This window comes from Pan paniscus, chromosome 7 (assembly GCF_029289425.2).
Source record: "Pan paniscus chromosome 7, NHGRI_mPanPan1-v2.0_pri, whole genome shotgun sequence".
Lineage (NCBI taxonomy): Eukaryota > Metazoa > Chordata > Mammalia > Primates > Hominidae > Pan > Pan paniscus.
Window position 1 is genome coordinate 162,349,083 of NC_073256.2, and position 19,227 is coordinate 162,368,309.

At 51.2% G+C, this 19,227-nt stretch overlaps 2 protein-coding genes across 11 annotated transcripts in view; both read right to left on the reverse strand.

The window, feature by feature from the left end:
* Positions 1 to 594: 594 nt before the first annotated feature.
* COMMD5 (COMM domain containing 5) lies at positions 595 to 1,759 on the reverse strand. Its single transcript, XM_063606520.1, has one exon. The coding sequence runs from the start codon at positions 1,757 to 1,759 to the stop codon at positions 1,085 to 1,087; it is 675 nt and encodes a 224-aa protein (XP_063462590.1). The 3' UTR covers positions 595 to 1,084.
* ZNF250 (zinc finger protein 250) overlaps positions 595 to 19,227 on the reverse strand; it is a 60,465-nt gene continuing 41,832 nt past the window's right edge. For 3 of the 10 annotated variants that reach the window (XR_010112850.1, XR_010112849.1, XR_010112847.1), the window contains 2 exons: positions 3,793 to 18,825; positions 595 to 1,816 (listed from right to left, as the gene is read on the reverse strand). The gene's annotated coding sequence lies outside the window, so the exon portion shown is untranslated. The remainder of the gene's footprint in view (positions 1,817 to 3,792; positions 18,826 to 19,227) is intronic. The other 7 variants (XR_010112856.1, XR_010112854.1, XR_010112855.1 and 4 more) reach the window with 4 other exon arrangements.

Sequence of the window (19,227 nt, forward strand, 5' to 3'; positions counted from 1 at the left end):
GCAGGAACAGTCAGCTGGGTTCCAGCTGCAGAGCCGAAAATGGCTCTGCAGAGACTGAGCACCAAGGCCCCTCCTGGAACACAGTTATGCTGGAAGCTGCAAAGCTGGCTACAACCCCTGCACACACCTGCCCTAGAGGCACCTGGGAGAGGTCCCTGCCACCAACTCCACCCTGGTGACAGCCTCTCTGCTGGGCTCTAGCCTCCTCCCTTGCACCCCTCCACACAGCAGCCAATCACCAGATCACGTCTCTCCTCTGCTGAAAACCCTCAAAAGGGCTCCTCTGTCACTCAGAATTGAGCCAAAGTCCTTAAAAGGCCCTCAGGCCTTGACCTCTGTACCCTCCCCAACGTCGCCTCCCCACAATGATCTCCACCTGCTTGGCTGCAGCCAGGCGGGCCTTAAGCACGTCAGGCCTCCCCACACTGGCCGCCTGGGCACCGTCCTCCCCAACTTGTGCTGCTCCCCTCAGAGCGCTGTGCCCCCGGCTCCTTCAAGTCCTCGCTCAGATGTCACACCCTCAAGGAAGGTCGCCCCATCAGTACGCAGACCCCACCCTACTTGCTGCATCACACGCCATCCTCTGATGAGCTATTCCAGTTAATTTTTATGATTTATTTTACAATGTTTCCCCTCCCCTCAGCCGCACTAGAATGTCAGCTCCATGGGGTCAGGGATTTAAGGCAGAAGAATGAAAATGCCCAACCTAAAACACAAGATCTACAAAAGCACCTGGCTACATGGGGCCAGGCTGAGTAACTGTATGTTGTCTACAAAGGGCCTCAACCTGGCCTCACATGGCCACGTCCAGCACCAAAGACAAATGTACAGGGAAGGGGAGGGTGTGAGGTTCAACACCCACCTAGAGAAACATGTTTTTAGCTGCTTTACTTCCAAAAAAGAAAAAAAAGGCATAGCTCTCTTTTTCAATTAAACAGAAAACTACATAATTACGTTCAAACACTCACTGAAGAGCCTGCCTCATGGGAAGGGCAGGGCTGTCGTGGGAAGAGTCAGCTGCACTTTGGCACCATCTCGGGTGCCTGTCCAAGCCTGATCTGAATGGGACTGGTCAAGTTAGGGGTCAGTCCTGCAGTCTGCGCTCACACCTCTTCTCCAGATCTGCCATCTCCTTTAGGACCAGGGCCACGCTGTACCGCAGCTCCTGGAACTTGGCTGTGGGGACTTCGAAGCGGTATGCTGACCCATCTGAAAGCTTCAGCTGCATCAGGACGCTCGGCTGCAGGGAGCGAGCCAGGGCACTGGTGGAGATTGCTACATCCACCCGCCACCGAAAGTCAGCAACATGCGGCAGCCAGGCCCCCTGCTGCTGGGCCACAGAATCAAGGAGGGGCCGCTGGCTCCCAAATACCACACTGGCCAAGTCCCCGACCAGGTCTTGGGGGATGCAGAGCTCCTGGAGCTGGTCCCTGAAGGTGTCAGGCTTCAGGCTGGTGGGGGGCAGACGGAGGGCCTGCTGGAGCAGCTTGTGCATGCCTGCCAGCAGGGCACCCAGCTGCTCCTCTGGCAGGTTGGCGCTGACCCCAAGACACTGCACAGCCTCTCGGCAGTCCTCCCCCTGCAGGCTGCTGACCACAAGCTTCAGCAACTTTCTGAACGTGCTCCTGTCTAGGTCCCCTAGTAGCCGGGCCATTGCTGCCACCTCTGGAGGAAGCTGGGCCCCCAAGAAACTCACTCGGCCACTGTGACTATCACCAGGATGATGCAGGTATGGAGTTGCAGCCCCCACAGCAGACATTGCTGCTGCTTCCTCTTTGATCAGCCAGCCCAGGAGGTCGGTCCCAGATGCAGATGCCTAGAGTGGGGCGGAGGGGAGAAGACCAGTGACTCTCACATCCTTTGGGCCAGAGAGTGAGGGTTGATATGGTCCCCATCATCAGCATGCTGACAGTGTGAACTACCAATGACAGTCAGTGCTGCGGAGATGGCCCTGGAAGCAGGTGGCAGAGGGGTCCATGTCAGTCCCAGGAGGAGCGGAGGCCTCCCAGAGGAAGTGACATCTAAGGCATGAAGGACAAGCAGGAATTGGCAGAGAAGTGGGGGGCGGGGAGGAGGACCAGAAAACAGCACAAGTTCTCCAAGTAAATTAATAGATGAAAGAATGAACTAGGGGAAAGGTCCGGGGAACACAGGGACACTGCAGCTGGCGCCACAGACCACACTGAGACCATTTGACTATTCAATCTTGAATCCTTCACAACAGTGGGCAAGAAGAATTACCATTCTCACCTGACAGAGAGGGAGATAAGGCTCTAGGCCAGGTGCAGTGGCTCAAGCCTGAAATCTCAGCACTTTGTGAAGGTGAGGCCAGCGGATCGCTTGAGCCCAGGAGTTGGAGACCAACCTGGGCATCATAGCAAGACCCCGTTTCTACAAAAAATTTAAAAAACTAGCCAGGCGTGGTGGTGCACGTCTGTAGTCCCAGCTACTCAGAAGGCTGAGAGGACAGAGGATCCCTTGAGCCCAGGAGGTCGTGGCTGCAGTGAGACGAAATCGAGCCACTGCACTCCAGCCTGGACAACAGAGATGCTGTGAGGAAGGAAGGAAGGAACGAACGAATGGAGGGAGGGGGGAGGGAGGGAGGAAGAAAAGAAAAGTAAAAAGAAATCAAAGCTCTAAACACAGCTGCCAAAGTCAAGGACTGAAGCCTAGACCTGTCTATTCAGAAGTCCCAGCTGTTTCCACCACAGCCCCCAACCCCCGGGCTGGAAGAGCTGAGCAACGGGTGGCAACAGAGGCAAGTGCGGCAACTAAAGAGGGTTCCGACGCACCTGAAGGAGCAGTGCAGCAGCACAAGCACCTGCTATGCCAGAGGAAACGCACGTGCCCACCTCAGCACACCAGGTACTGGAGCAGAGCTCAGCGGGGCACAGCTCCTGTCCTCGAGGCACTTGTCAGGCCACTCTGCACAGCGCTGGGGGAGCCCAGGAGCTCCCCACGGGCTTCACGGCGCCCCATTCTCCCTGGGAGTCAACGACCACCCACTGCCAACTCCTTCACCGCCCCGCCAGCACCAGGAGCTCCTTCCCACTCCAAAGAGCCATCCGGGAAGGCCTCCGAGCTGCCCGCTTCCGGTCACGCGGCTTGGAAGGCCGGGTTCGCACCCTGACTCCGTACTGGCGGCTCTGATGGGGGCGCGGCGTCGCCCGTTCCGGGGCGCGGGGGCCTTGGTGCACAGAGTCAAATTGGCACTCGGCCGTCGCCGCCCCCACGGTTCGGGGCCAACCTACCGGCGGGCGCTCCTCCGCGGAAAAGCCCCGCAGTATCCGGAGCTCTCCGAACACAGCGGCGAAGCAGCCTTTCCTAGGCCCCCACCCCCAGCTCGGGAGGGAGACTCCATCCTACTCCACCCCACGCTCCCGCGGTCCGAGTCGCCCCCAGCACCTGGCGCCGGCAATCCCCGGCTCATGCAGCCAAAAGCGGCCCTGGTCCCCGGAAGCGCCCTGAGAGACACTTCCGGGCCGCTCTAGGAAGGCAGCAATGACCGCCCCACTGTGGTCCGCTGGCCCGAGGGGCGGGGCCGAGGCCGCGCCAGGTCCCGCCCCCTCCCCGCCCGGGGGAGTCGGGGGTCGCCGGCGGGGTCCCAGACCTCGTCTTAGACAGTTTTGTTTTGTTTTTCTTTCCCCAAAGAAAAAGGAAAAGAAGGCGGTGTTGTGTTTCCGTTTCTGAGGTAGAAACTGCGGCCTGGGCCCGCGTCTCCCTCCCCGCCCGCGCAGAGTGAGGGTAAAGCGGGAGACGCGTCCCGTGGTCCGGGGTCAGAATTCCAGTCACCTGAGGCCGAGGAGCTCGCTGGCTTTCGTCGGCGTCCGGGTGGGCGGCGGGGCAACGGCGACACCTTGCGGATCAGCGCGGAGCGGAGCCGAGCGGGCGTCCCTGTCCCGTGTGGACGGTCTGCGCCTCCAGGGTTTTGAGAGCTGCCCCGTTTCCCCTCCTGTCGGGTGGCGTCCGGCGCGCGTGACTCGGTTCCGCTTTGGGCTGCCCTGTTGGGCCCTAGTGCAGGAGCTCGGTCCGAAACAATGGCCGAGCCATTTTATTTAGCATGTACTTTACCATAGTTAAAAAATAATATGCCAAAATCATTGAATTGTACAAAATGGGTGAATTACATGGTATGTGAATTATAGCCCAATAAAACTTAAAAAAAAAAACTCTGAAAAGGGAAACAACCTAATTAAATGGGCAGAAGATGTGAGTAGACATCAAGGAAGATACAAAGTGGGTAATGGGTACACGAAGCCTTCAGCATTGTTGGCTATTAGAGAAATGCGAATGGAAGTCACGGGGAGGTGCCATTTCACACCATTAGAAGGGTTATAATAAAAATGACAGGTTGGGCGCGGTGGCTCACGCCTGTAATCCCAGCACTTTGGGAGGCGGAGGTGGACAACCAGATCTCAGGAGAACTCTATCATGAGACCATAACTTAAGGGCATGGTACTAAACCATTCATGAAAAGCCACCCCCACGATCCAATCACTTCCCACCAGTCTCCACCTCCAGCATTGGGTATTACCTTTCAGCATGAGATTTGGGCGGGGACACAGATGCAAACCACATCAGCCATACAACGGAATAGTGTTCAATAATAAATAGGAGTGGAGACTGGGTGCGGTGGCTCATGCCTACAATCCCAGTACTTTATGAGGACTAGGTGGGAGGACCACTTGAGGGTAGGAGTTCAAGACCAGCCTGGGCGACATATCAAGGCTTCATTTTTACAAAATTAAAAAAAAAAAAACAGGTGTGGTGGTGTGCACCTATAGCAGGGGTCCCCAACCCTCAGGCTGTGGACTGCTACAGGTCAGTGGCCTGTTAGGAACTGACCTCACAGCAGGAGGTGAGGGCAACCTATAGTCTCAGCTATCTGAGATGCAGAGTGAGGACCGCTTCAGTCCAGGAATTTGAGACCAGCCTGGGGAACATGGCAAGACTCCATTTCTAAGACAAAACAAATCAAGTCTAAAAACCATGCTGAGGGAGGATTGTTTAAAGGGAATGGATCTGGGAAGTTTAGAAAGAGACTGCATCTGTAAGGTGTTATTTCTCTTTAAAATATCTGAAGCAAAAAGGTGAAGTGCTATCACTTGTGAGGTCTGGGCGGTGGTTACATGGCAGACCCACCCCCTCCTGAAGTGAGGAGAGCCAGGAACCTGGGGGTGGGTTTTGGAGACAGTTCCCACCCAAAGGCCAGAGTGCCTGGAGAACTCTCGTCTTATTGTAGCAGGACCAGCCACAGACAAAACTTCTCAGACATTGGGTTAAAGAAGGAAGGGGTTTTATTTGGCCGGGAGCTTTGGCAGACTTGTGTCTTAAGAGCTGAGCTCCTCGAAAAAGAAATTACTGGCCCTTTTTAGGGCTTACAACTCTAAAGGGTCCACGTGAACGGGTTATTATGATAGATCGGGAAAGCATGGAGAACATGACTGGGGGCTACATGCATCAGCTAACAGAACAGAAAGTTTTACAATGCTTTCTTATACAATGTCTGGAATTTACAGATAACACAAGTAGTTTAGGTTAGGGGTTGATATTATTATTATTATTATTATTATTATTATTAACACCAGGGCCAGGTGATGGCGCCAAGGTCATCTGGCTATTTATCTTCTGTTTCTTTCTCACTTTTTGTTTTCTCCCATTTCTCCTGTCTTATAAACTAGGCAAGACGGGGGAGAGGAGGGCAGTAGGAGAAGTGGTGGTCTCCTTCCTTACTATGATCAACATTTGTAAGTTAATTTAGCTTGAAACAATTTCAAGCTTAGATAAAAGGTTGCATGAATAGTGCACCTTCCCAGAGACCCCCATTCAAGGGTCACCAGGTGTCCCTGCAATGTCTCTGAAGGAAAGGAGCCTGTTGCCTGGCAAGAGTGGTGTCATCTTGAAGCAAAATCACTGTGGTGGCCGATGTTAGACTCCTGCATACCAAGGTCTTCACACAAGGCCTGTAGCATTGATAACCCCTCAGAAAGATGCTACCTAACTTCCCCAGCAGTCATGAATTTTGCAAGAAAGTCTAAGACATCACCAGCTGCACATGTTTTTACCAAAAAGCTTGCTATATAAAGGATGCTTTCTTGGGGGCAGGGGCAGGGATCCACTGTCTTGTGGCTGCCCGAGATACTACTTTGTTCATAAGTTTCTAGTAAATATTTCTTTTGGAGAAACTCCATTTGTCAGCCTCTTTTTTCAGCCTCTCAGCTCCCTTGGCCTTTGGGGGTAGGTTTGTGTGACCTGCTCACTGCGGAGCAATCCCTCAGAGCATCAGGAATCAGCCGAGGGTCACAAGTTGCACCCATTTGTCCTGTTTCTTGTCTCCTTCAGTCTAGAACAGCCTCTCCATCTCCTGGACTTTCAGGACCCTGAAGTTTAATGTTTATATGCAGTCCTTTTGGAAAATGTTTCTCAAATTATCATCATTCTCTTGGTCAAGGCAGTGACTGAGCCTGCCCAGATTCAAGAAGACATTGAAGATATTGCTCCTGCTCTCAAAGGGAGGGAGGCCAAAGAACCTGTGGCATCCTCAGTCAGCCACAGCAGCCACCATTGTGGTAACTCAGGCAAGAAGCACCAATACCTGTGAAAGCCAGGTGTCTCCAGGGCATGAGGCTCAGGATGTTTACACAGTGTCAAAACATCACCATGCAATGTAATTATTATTAATTACAAAGGGGAATAAGGTAACTTCACAGGAGACAAACCAGGCAAACAGCACCCTGGTCAAATGATCTAAGACAAAACCACAAGTAATGGCACAAACCAATGTCATTCTCCAACTGTCAGCTGCGGTGGGAAGACATCACTGCACAGCTGCCTGAGACACTTCCACCCAAACTTCTCTCCACTTGGTGTCAAGCTTGAAGCCATCTGATGGCCCCTCCATCTTCCTGGTTACCTCACTATTTTCTACCCCAGACATTTCTCTGAACACGACATTTGTACCTTAATCTTGGTGTCTTCTTCTTGGAGGACCCAGACCAATACAAATGGGCCAGAAGCAGCTTGAGAAAACCGGTGATCAGATGGACATTTGGGATTGGCCCACCCACTGTCTGCAGGTGAAGAGGGTGCTGTTCTGGTTAGGAGGTGGGGCACTCACGGTCCCTGGCACAAGGTGGTGGCTTCACTGCTAAGCTTTCCCTCGTGACCTGACAAAATGTCTCAGCAGAAGGGAGTCTGTGCAAGGGACAATGATGCAGGCATTTGAAAGGTGCAAGGATGGCCACGCAGGCCCCAGGATCCCAGAGCAAGTCTGCACCGCCTGCAGCAGAGAATAGAACACTTGTCCATGGGACCCCCAAATGGCCCTGCATCCACACTTCCCAGTGTGAGCTGAGCTCTGTCAGGCCTCCCCAGGCATGAAGTCAGGCAGCCCAGCAGCATCCATAAGAAGGTGGCAATGGCATGGCCAGGACGGCGTCCATGCAGGGCCAGAGTGCCAGAGTGAGCTGAGGGAGCAGGCAGTCTAGCCCACATGCCTCCCTCAGCTCAAGCCTACGGCTGCAGAGGGTTCCTGCGTGGCTGAAGGAGTTTGATTTGTAGATGGATGGGCTCAGTGCATGGCACACATAAAATGCAGCTCAAGCCTACAGCTGCAGAGGGTTCCTGTGTGGCTGAAGGAGTGTGATTTGCAGATGGATGGGCTCACTGCATGGCACACATGAAATGGACAGGAGCAGCTGTGTTACTGCCACTCTCAAGGGTGGGAAGGAAAACCTTCCCAGTGGGCAGAACTGCAGGCGGCATGCCCGGTCACCCCACCATCTGCAAACAGAAGTGGCCTGAGGTGAGAATGCCCAGACTTCCGGGCAGTGGCCTTGTGTCTCCACCTTCTGTGGGGGCCAGAAGGAAAAGGAGCCTGCAGACCAGGTCTGGGTTGAGGTAGTGGTGAACACAAAGGTGGGGCACAGAGTGGGGAGGTGTTCGGACATATCAGTGCCCACCAAGGCATCCAGCACACATGAGGCACCAAACAACCAAGCAGACAAAATAACTCACCAGTGGACACCAGTCCTCACTGTCAGCCACTCTGGAACATGAAAGGGGTGACCCTGGTGACAAAAATAAAGACTCCATATGGAAGACCTCCTTCACCCTGGGTCTCACGCTGCCGGGCGCAGTGACTCATGTCTGTAATCCCAGCACATTGGGAGACCGAGGCAGGAGAAGGAGCATGAACTCCCTTACCAGGGCCTGTCTGGCAGCTGCCACCTCTGGATGTCCAAACTGTCCATAACAGAGTTGACGCCATCATGCCCTTTCTATCCTGGAAAGGCTGGCAGTTTTTTCTCACACCGATGGATGCCTATTTCAGGTACCAGCTGGCCTTTCCTACAGAGCTTCAGCCCACACCATTGGGGCTTAGGTTGCTTCGTTCAGAGGCATGAATCCTCACACAGCGGCATCCTAATGGGACCCACCTGTATTGTAGCAGCCAGCCTCATGCAACTCTGCACTGGCCTTCTAGAGGCTCAGCTGAAGCAGCAGCTTGGAGAACGATCTCTGAAAGGATGGCACCATCCTTTGGGATGCCATGCATTAATTTGGATCCTTTTTAGGGTGCTGTGTTCCCAACAGAAAGAACACGAGTCTGGGAAACTAAGATTTGAAGCAGGAGTGGCCCAACTCACCCAGACTCTCCCATAACCTACTGGGAGATTTTGTGTTTCCTCTCTACATGGTTCTAGACTTTGTAGGGTTGGAGGTCCAGTTCCCCAGGAGCACACAGCAAGGATCCCACTGAATAAGCTACAGTTGCTACAAGGACATTGGAGCTTCTCAAACCCAGGGACCCGCCGAGGTCCACTGTGTTGACAGTTGAGGTAATTTTAGGATGAGTAATGAACAGAAAAGAAGCGAACATTTCAGCCCTGAGACCAGTTCCAGTGATGAAGACTGTAGCTAATCCAACTAACCACTTCCTTCTGAGTTTCTTTTAAGGAAGAAAGACCCATGGGAACCAGGGTTCTCTGAACTGGTAAGAATTAGAACTGGCTGGGTGTGGTGGCTCACACCTGAAATCCCAGCACTTTGGGAGGCTGAGGCAGGAGGATGGCTTGAGTCCAGGAGTTTGAGACCAGCCTGGGCAACATGGCAAAACCCTGTGTCTACAAAAAATACAAAAAGATTAGCCGGGCATGGTGGCACGTGCCTCTAGTCCCAGCTACTTGGGAGGCTGAGGTGGGAGGATTGCTTGAGCCTAGGAGGTGGAGGTTGCAGTGACCTGAGATTGCACCACTGCACTCCAGCCTGGGTGATGTTGGGTTTTGAAGGGAAGACGAGGGTTAAAGAATGACACACAGAGACAGAGGGTGGCTTAACAGCAACACAGGTATATTGCAAAAACCTGTGGAGATGGGAGACCAGCTTAGTCCCAGAGCCCATTGCCGCTTACAGGCTGGGGCAATTTATAGGCCTGAGTGGGAGGGGTCGGGGCAGGGGGTCATGGCCTGCTTCCTGGGAAAATGTTGATAATCTGTTCTTAGGATGAGGTGGTTCTGGCCCTTGTTCCGGCAGAATGTGGTGTTCTTTGCACTTTCTCCCAGCAGAATATAAGAGGCAGGCTGTTTCTCACCACCCAAACCCCCGTGGAATGTTTCATTTTGACCAAGGTCTGCGAAATGGTGGGGGACTTACAAAATTGTGCAGGTTGGACTAACATTCTTGCTTTATACTTTTTTTATTTTTTCGAGACAGAGTCTCACTCTGTCGCCCAGGCTGGAATACAGTGGTGCAATCTTGGCTCATTGCAGCCTCTGCCTCCCGGGTTCAAGCGATTCTCTTGCCTCAGCCTCCTGAGTAGCTGGGACTACAGGTGGCCGCCACCACACCCGGCTAATTTTTGTATTTTCAGTAGAGATGGGGTTTCACCATGTTGGCCAGGCTGGTCTCAAACTCCTGACCTCAAGTGATCTGCCTGCCTCTGCGTCCCAAACTGCTGGGATTACAGGCGTGAGCCACCGCGCCTGGCCACCTTCTACTTTAATATAAAGGGAAGAGGGTGGTTGTTGATTATCTGGCTGCTTCCTGCTGAATAGTGGTGCTGTAATCAGGGTTTGGGTTTTGAAGCAGTGGGTGTCCGACTTCAGAGTTGCTTTCCTGGCGGCGCTGATACTGGACTTGGCGGAGTGGGATGGTATCAGTGTCTTTCTGGGTGGCTGCCTGGACAAGGGAGTTCAGCCTTTGGGGGTAAAGTGGGATATGAAGGTGAGTACACACAGGCCAACTGTTAGGAGGAAGAAAATTAGGGGCCCTAAGAAGAGGTTACCCAAGGCATCCACTTTAGGAGGGATGACCCCTGCCTCTAAGAGTTAGTGGCTTGATGTTGGATTTCTGCAGATCTGTCTCGGAGCCTGCGGGCTGTGTCTCAAACAGTGCCGTATTCGTGAACATTTAAACAGCCTCCTTCTTAGAGATACACACATGTGCGCCCCTTCTCAGTGGCTGACAGGTCTACGGCCCTTCGGTTCTGGAGAACAACTCCCACAGGGGAACCTACCTGCCTTTGGAGGCTTGTGATGGAAGTAGGCATGTCAAGAGGACTGCAGAGATTTATATATCTATATAAGGCAGCTGAGGCTGACACACCCGACCCACCATTGTGGTGCCAAGTGCGACAGAGAGGCTTAATCCTGTTACCAGAGGAAGGAGATGTAGAGCCGGCTTAGCGTGCTCGGAGGAGGAGGAAATAGGGAGAGCCTCAATGGTTTGGTTGTTAGGCAAAATGTCAATGTTTGGAGATTGAAACACCAGGGTGTATGTTTGTAACCCACCTGCCGGCAGACAAAGATAAGTTTGTTTCATACAGAAAGAAAAGGGGGGTTGGGGGGGTTGGCAGGCAAAAGTTGTAAGCGAAGGTAGCGAGCTATGAGAAGATCGGGGGTGAATCCTGGACAAACATTTTGTTCCAACTTTTTGTTTTTCCAGGTTGAATAGCTGTTAACAAGGGTAACCCCTGTGAGGGCCGGATAGGGGATGTTGGTGGGGGAGGAGGTGAAGGCTGTTTGGTTTTGGAGAGAGAGAGAAATAGGTTTTCGTTAACAAGTAGCTACTGCAGTACGGGTAGGGCAGAAGGATATAGGTTGCAGCTGAGGGAATTGTGTGTGCATTTTTTCCAGGGAGCGCCCTTGAGTTGGTTACATGGAGAGTGGTGCTGGCAGAGAGGGGAGGGGTTGATAAGAGGTGTTCTATGGAATCCAACTTGTAACATGTTTAGATGTTAAGAGGCAAAGGAGGGTGACAGCCCTGTGTGTGACGGTGTGGGTGGATATGATGGATTGCGGGGAAAGGTGTTTAGCCGAACAAGATTATAAACAGGTTTTGGGAATGAATTGGCCAAGTAGGTGAGATGCAGGTTTATTTTGTGCCAAGTTTCTGCAGTTAGATTAACAGGAAGGGCTGTGAACTGCTGGATTTGTGTGGACAAACAAATTTACAGTTGGAAGAAAGAGGGGAGTGTGACTGATTTAAGAGAAATGTGTGAGGCTGATGAAGGGGGCCCGACTGCCAGAGGTTGGGGGTGAGGACTTAGCATATCCCACAAAGGACAAAATGAAAAAAGGCAATTTGAGTAGGAGTGAAATTCTGAAAGGTACCCTGTAGCCATAGCTCCTGGATTGATGTGAGGAATTCGAGTGGAGTATCCAGGGACGTGGGGAGGGAAAGATCTGAAACAAGGTATGAGATAAAATATTTGAAATTGGAGGCAGAGAGTGTTATGGACCAGGGCCTTCTGGATAGGCAACTTCTGCACTCTTGTTAAGCGCAGTGAGGTTGGTCCTGTGAGGGAGGAAGAATAGTTTTTGTGGGGGGAGAAATTTTCTGGATGTGAATCTGGAGCTTTTTTTTAGTTTGGAATTGTGTATCCAGTGTGGGAAGGGTGTTAGCTTTACTGCCGTGGGAGTAGCTAGAATAACCTGGTGAGGACCCGTCCACTTTGGTAGGAGAGGGGAGGAGGAGGGGTCTGTGATCCAGACCCAGTCCCCCCTGGTTGTAGGACAGGGAGGAGTGTTTTGAGGATGGACTTTCAGGCGGCGGCAAGTAAGCGTTAGTGTACTGTCTATTAGATGGTGAGTGAGGTGTAATGCTGGCCAAGTACCCCATGCAGAAGGGCGGGGAGATACAGGGAGATTTTGGAGGATAAAGGGGCATCCATACATATGTTCAAATGGGCTTATGCTGAGGGGCTTGTGAGGAATGGCTTATAAATGCATGAGGGCCATGGGGAGTAGTAAAGTTTAGGCCATTTTAACCTCTAGGGAGAGTTTGGATAATTGTTGCTTTAGAAGGGCATTGGACCATTCAATCTTACCTGAAGATTAGGGTCAATAAGGAATATGGAAGGCCCATTTAATGTTTAGAGCCTTTGCCAGCTGTTGGTTAACCTGTGAAACATATGTTGGCCCGTTGTCTGACTGGATGAAAGAGGGGAGTCCAAACCGGGGGATAATATGCGTGAGGAGAATAGAAGCAGCAGTGTGGCTTTTCAGTAGTAGCAGTAGTGGTGGTAGGAAACCCCTCTATCCATCCAACGTATCTACTATTGTCAGAAGGTTCTGGACTCATTTTACAGGGGGCATGCAGGTGAAGGCGATTTCCCAGTCCTGCCCTGGCAGGTGTCCTCAGGCCTGGTGTGTGGGGAAAGGGGGTGATTTGATAGCTTTCTGAGGGGAAGTTTGAGTGCAAAGGGAACATGCCTTAGTAATATCTTTGAGATTGGCGGCCATGGTGGGAGAATGTATATGTTTTCAAGAGCTGAAGTAGGGGGAGGCAACCAGCATGGAAATGGTTGTGCACATATAAAAGTACAGAAGGTTTTTTTTTTTTGAGACAGAGTCTTGCTCTGTCACCCAGGCTGGAGTGCAGTGGCGCGATGTCGGCTCAATGCATCCTCTCCCTCCTGGGTTCAAGCAGTTCTCCGCCTCAGCCTCCTGAGTAGCTGGGATTACAGGGGCCTGCCACCATGTCCGGCTAATTTTTGTATTTTTAGTAGACATGGGGTTTCACCATGTTGGCCAGGCTGGTTTTGAACTCCTGACCTCATGATCCTCCCGCCTCAGCCTCCCAAAATGCTGGGATTACAGGTGTGAGCCACCATGCCCGGCCCAGAAGGTTTTTAAAATTTGGCCAAGACAATTTTAGCACTGAGGTAGAACCATTTTTTCCTGAATGGCACCAGCCAGGGCAAGTGAGGTTTGTTCCTCCTAGGTACATACAGGGTATATGCTGGGAAAACTGGGCAATAATGATGGGGTTTAAGGGCTGCCTGCCGGGCTGCCTAATTTGCTAAAAGATTTCCCTTGGTTATAGCATTTGTAGCCTTTTGGTGTCCCTTACAATGGATAATGGTGGCCTGTAGTGGTAGTTTAGCTGCCTCCACCAGCTTGTGTATGAGTTTGCCATTTACTATGGGGGTTCTTTTTAGCTAGAAATCCCCTTTCCTGCCAGATTAAGGTGTGAGAATGTAGGATGTGGTATGCATATTTGGTATTGGTGTAAATGTTTTTTTTTTTTTCCTGTAATGGAGTCTCACTCTGTCACCCAGGCTGGAGTACAGTGGCACAATCTTGGCTCACTGCAACCCCCACCTCCTGGGTTCAGGCAATTCTCCTGCCTCAGCCTCCAGAGTAGCTGTGACTACAGGTGCCCGCCACCATGCCCAGCTAATTTTTGTATTTTTAGTAGAGATGGGGTTTCACCATGTTGGCCAGGCTGGTTTTGAACTCCGGACCTCAGGTGATCCGCCCGCCTCGGCCTCCCAAAGTGCTGGGATTACAGGCGTGAGCCACCACGCCGGGCCAGGAATCAGTGTAAAAGTTAACCCTCTTTCCCTTTGTTAGGGTGAGGGCCCTGGTTAGGGCAACCAACTCTATCTGTTGAGAGGTAGTTCTGCCTGTTGTGAGGTAGTATGGGGTGGGAGAGCATTAGATTCTGAGAGTTTATTTTGGCAATGATGTTGTAACCACATGGTGGACATGGCTCCTTTAAAGAGCTTCCGTTAATGAACCATGTAGTTGTTCCCTGCAGAGGGGCTTCTGAAATGTGTTGGAAGGGGGAGGAAAGGGAGTCTAAGAGGTCCAGGCAGGAGTGAGACAGCTCAGAGTCAGAGGTGTTTACAGGGAGGAGAGTGGGAGGGTTGGGAGCTTTACCTTTCTGGAAGGTGATTAGAAGGTTTCCTACGAATAAGGTGTGTACCTGGTGTAAGCAGGATGGTGGGAGGGATAGAAGAGATTGATGGCTCATGAGGTCCCGTAGGTTATGGGAAGATGAAATAGTAATGTGTTGGTAGAGAGTGAGTTTCTGTGCCTCCGAGGCCAGCAATGTGGCCGCACCCAAGATTTTTAGGCAGGGTGGCCAGCCTTGGACGACAGTCTGGTTGTTTTGAGGGGTATGCAATGGCTTGTGTTTGGCAGAGCAGTTCAAGAGCAAGGCCTTGTCAGAATGTACATGCAGAGTAAAGGGCTTGGTGGGGTTGGGCAGTCCCAGTTCTGGGGCCATTAAAAGGGTATTTTTTAGTTTTTTTTAAAGTGTGAATTGATGGGACAAGCCGGGTTCAGAGGCTCTAGGCAAGTATCCCATGAGGCCCAAGAAGGACAGGAGGTCCTTCTTTGTGTGGGGAAGGGGCAATGTCTTGAATTAGCTCCTTTTGTTGGGTTAGGATGGCCTGAGAATTAGGGGTTAGAACTCAGGTGAGTGACCTGGGTTTGGGCTACCTGAGTCTTTGTTGGTGAGACCCAATATCTTTACCTATGGAGGAAGTTTAAAAGCTGAGTGGTGCGTTGGATGGACAGGTTAAGGGAGGGGCTACAGAAAAGTAGGTCATTGACTTATTGGGGGAGGGTGCTAGGAGCAATGGGAAGTTCAGCTAGGTCCTTGGTGAGGGCCTGTCCGAATAGGTGGGGGCTGTCCCAGAACCCCTGTGGGAGTATGGTCCATGTTAGTTGGGTGGACGTGTGGGTATTAGGATCTGACCAAGTGAAAGCAAAAATACTTTGGGAAGCCGAATTTAAGGAAATAGTGAAAAAGGTGTCCTTTAAATCCAGCACAGGGAAGTGTGTGGTAGAAGAGGGACTGTGGGAGAGTGGAGTATGTGGGATGAGAGTGGAGTGTTGGATGAATTGGTATTACCACCTGGTTAACAACTCAGAGATCCTGGACCAAGTGGTAGGATCTTGAGAATATTAGCTTGTAAAAGTTTACAGATAATAGGTTTGAGGCCCTTGAGGCTGCCTGGGTTAGGGGATATTGAGACTGATGATGGAAAATGGAGTGGTTTTGGAGGGTTATTTTAACTGGGAAGTGATGTGTGGCTATTGTGGGTTTAAAAATGTTCCAAATTTCAGAATTAACAGAAGGTAACAGGGTGGATAACGAGGATGAGGGGGAGAGGGAAGCATCTGGTGGCAGAATAAAATAAAAGGAGCGGAATTGCAGGAGGCAGATTGTATGGAGGCCTGGGATTTACTTAGTATGTCCCGCCCCAAGATAGGGGCAGGGCACCGAGGGATAACCAGGAAGGAGTGGGTGAATGGGGTGTTGAATAGGTTGCATAATAGAGGACCAGTCTGTTTGTGCCTAGAGGGGATTCTATCAACTCCCACAATACAGATAGAAGAACTGAGGAGGGGTCCAGAATATTCTAATAAAACTGAGTAACTAGTCCCTGTATCCAATAGGAAAGACATGGGCTTACCAGAGACTGACCCTGGGTTCCGAGGTGGTGATGGCAGTTGGGGTGGTAGGCCCCTGGCCCCATCAGTCTTCAGTTAGAGGTGGTGAAGCGGGATGAAGAGTTTTGTTGAGCACAGTTCCACTTCCAGTGTTCCTTGATGCCACAGATGGGGCAAAGTTTTGAGAGTAGGCCTTTGCCCAGTGACTCTGTTGGCTGCACTTAAAACAGGCTTCTGGTGGAGTTTGCTGCAAGGTTGAGGATTTCTGTACATGTTGGGAACCCTGTTGAATGGCAGCTGCCAGCATCTGGCATTTAGCCTGGTCTCTTTTTAGCTTTTGGACTTTTAGTTTTTCCTCTCTATTGTTAAAGACCTTAAAGGCCACTTTGATTAAGTCTCTTTGGGAGGTTTGAGGTCTATTCTCCAGTTTTTTAAGTTTCATTAGAATGTCTGGGGCTGACTGGAAAATGAAGTGTAAATGGAGGTAGATTCTTCCCTTATTGGCATTAGGGTTCAACGTGGCATATTTAGTTATGGCCTTTGAAAGGCAGGAGAAGAAAAGAGCAGGAACAGCTTTATTTATTTATTTTTGAGATGGAGTTTCACTCTTGTTGCCCAGGCTGGAGTGCAATGGCGTGATCTCGACTCAGCACAACCTCTGCCTCCTGAGTTCAAGTGATTCTCCTGCCTTAGCCTCCCGAGTAGCTGAGCCTCGGACTGGCTCTCCTTGCTCCTCAAGCTTGCAGACAGCCTATTGTGGGACCTTATGATTGTGTAAGTTAATACTTATTCCCCTTTATACAGGCATGCACCACCACGCCTAATGTTTTTTTTTTTTTTTTTTAGTACAGACGGAGTTTCTCCATGTTGGTCAGGCTGGTCTCGAACTCCTGACCTCAGGTGATCTGCCTGCCTTGGCCTCCCAAAGTGCTGGGATTACAGATGTGAGCCACCATGCCTGGCCAGGAATGGCTTTATTTATGCCAGCTAGGAGGCATATCATATGGCCTTATTTCTATCTGTCTGCAGAAGTTGCCTGATAATCCCAACTGGGGTCAGTTCTGGGGACAGTTAGGGTCCATATTGGGTTATGGGCAACATCTTGTCTATGGGAGGGTGTCTACATGGGCCTGGGCAGCTATCCAGATGCATTCCCTATCCTCAGGGGTGAGGGTGCAGGAGAGGATGACATATATGACATGCCAGGTAAGGTCATAAAATTGAGTGACATACAGAAATTCCTTGAGGAAGGAGGTGGGATCCGTGCAAAACGAGCTGAATCTCTCTTTTTTTTTTTTTTTTTTGAGACAGAGTCTCGCTCTGTCGCCCAGGCTGGAGTACAGTGGCGTGATCTTGGCTCACTGCAACCTCCACCTCCTGGGTTCACACCATTCTCCTGCCTCAGCCTCCCAAGTAGCTGGGACTACAGGCATCTGCCATCATGCCCAGCTAATTTTTTGTATTTTTAGTAGAGACGGGGTTTCACTGTGTTAGCCAGGATGGTCTCAATATCCTGACCTCGTTATCCACCTGCCTCAGCCTCCCAAATTGCTGGGATTACAGGTGTGAGCCACCACGCCCGGCCGCTGAGTCTCTTTTTAAGCTGAGAGAGGTCGACTAGGGAAAAGGGAACATGAACTCAGACTATGCCTTTAGTCCCTGTGACCTCCTGGAAAGGGAGAACTTAGGAGGACCTTTGGCTGTGTGCCTTGTTTTTGGTGGAAGGGGGCTGGGCACGTGCCTAGTTTGTTGGCTAGGTTGAAATTAGAGGAGAAAGGTTTGTCTGGAGGAGGAGGCGTTTTCATGGGTTTTTTGTTGAGGAGGAAGATTTGAAAAGGTGAACGGGATTGGCAGAGAGAGAGTGAGCCAGGAGCACAGATAAGCAAAGCACCTCAGATCATTTACGATTGCATTGGAGGAAGTCTTTTAGATTATGTCAGATGTGGAAATTGAATGTTTTGGTTTTTGGCTATTGACTATTATTGTCTAGTTTACATTGGGGCTGGGCAACATTACAGAGGAAAGTAAGGTGTTCAGTTTTTTTTTGTTTTGTTTTGTTTTTTTTTTTTTTTTTTTTTTTGAGACGGAGTCTTGCTCTGTCTCCCAGGTTGGAGTGCAGTGGCGCGATCTCGGCTCACTGCAAGCTCCGCCTCCCGGGTTCACGCCATTCTCCTGCCTCAGCCTCCCAAGTAGCTGGGACTACAGGCGCCCGCCAACACGCCCGGCTAATTTTTTGTATTTTTAGTAGAAACGGGGTTTCACCGTGTTAGCCAAGATGGTCTCGATCTCCTGACCTCGTGATCCGCCCGTCTTGGCCTCCCAAAGTGCTAGGATTACAGGCGTGAGCCACCGCGCCCGGCCGTTTTTGTTTTTTTTTTGAGACAGAGTCTCACTCTGTCACCCAGACTGGAATGCAGTGGAACGATCTTGGCTCACTGCAACCTCTGCCTCCCCGGTTCAAGCAATTCTCCTGCCTCGGCCTCCTGGGTAGCTGGGATTACAGGCACCTGCCACCACACCCGGCTAAGTTTTGTATTTTTAGTAGAGACAGGGTTTCACCATATTGGCCAGGCTGGTCTCGAACTCCTGACCTTGTGATCTGCCCACCTTGGCCTCCCAAAGTGCTGAGATTACAGGCATGAACTACCACACTTGGCCAGCAAGGCGTTCAGTTTTAATGGAGTCTGCCAAGCCCTGGGCTTGGAGGTTCTGGATGGAAACATCCAAGAGTGGTGTCTTGAGGTTTTGAGGAGTGTTGCCCCATACTGCTGGCCAGAGGGTGAGAAACTTAGAGGATGGAAGTACCCCAGAGGGAAGTGAATACCCCAGAGGGGAGTGAGTACCCCAATTCCTCCTGGGAGAAGGGACCTAGGAGAGCCAGGGCGTCCCTACAGCTCTTTGCAGTCCCCCAGAGGCTGCAGTGGCCAAACTGGTGAGCATTCTGACGGCGTCCCCTGAGAGGGTAGGCCACGGTCACCTGGTGACCAGGGAGACCTCTCACCCGGTACTGGAATTTTCTGGTGAACCCCCAGAAATATGAGAGGAATCTGGAGAGGAAAAAAAGGGAGACTCACCCACTAATTGGAGACGGGTGTTGGATGTGATGTCCAGCAATGGGATTGATACTTGCTGGAGCTGCCTGGAAAGGGGAAGGAAGGAAAAAGAGGATGGAGAGTTTGATCAGGATCTGGAAGTCAGCCCAGGACCAGAGAAGAAGAGAGAATAAAGGAACGGAGCTGGGAATACGGAGTCCATTCAGGATCTGGAAGCAGGCCTGGGTCTGGTTTTTGCTGCTTGCTGCTTTCCAGGTTGCTAGAAAACATTTACCCATTTAGAACCCAATCCCTATCCTGGGTTTTGGCACTAAAATGTTAGGTTTTGAAGGGAGGGCAAGGGCTAAAGAAAAACACACACACACACACACACACACACACACACACACACACACACACACACACAGAGGAGAGAGAGGGGGGAGACAGACACAGAGAGAGAGAGATTGTTGCTCAACAGCAACAACACAGGTATATTGCAAAAACCT

Bases quoted from the DNA above. Each gene is read 5' to 3' on its own strand.
- COMMD5 (XM_063606520.1), bottom strand. From the start codon at position 1,759: ATGTCTGCTGTGGGGGCTGCAACTCCATACCTGCATCATCCTGGTGAT.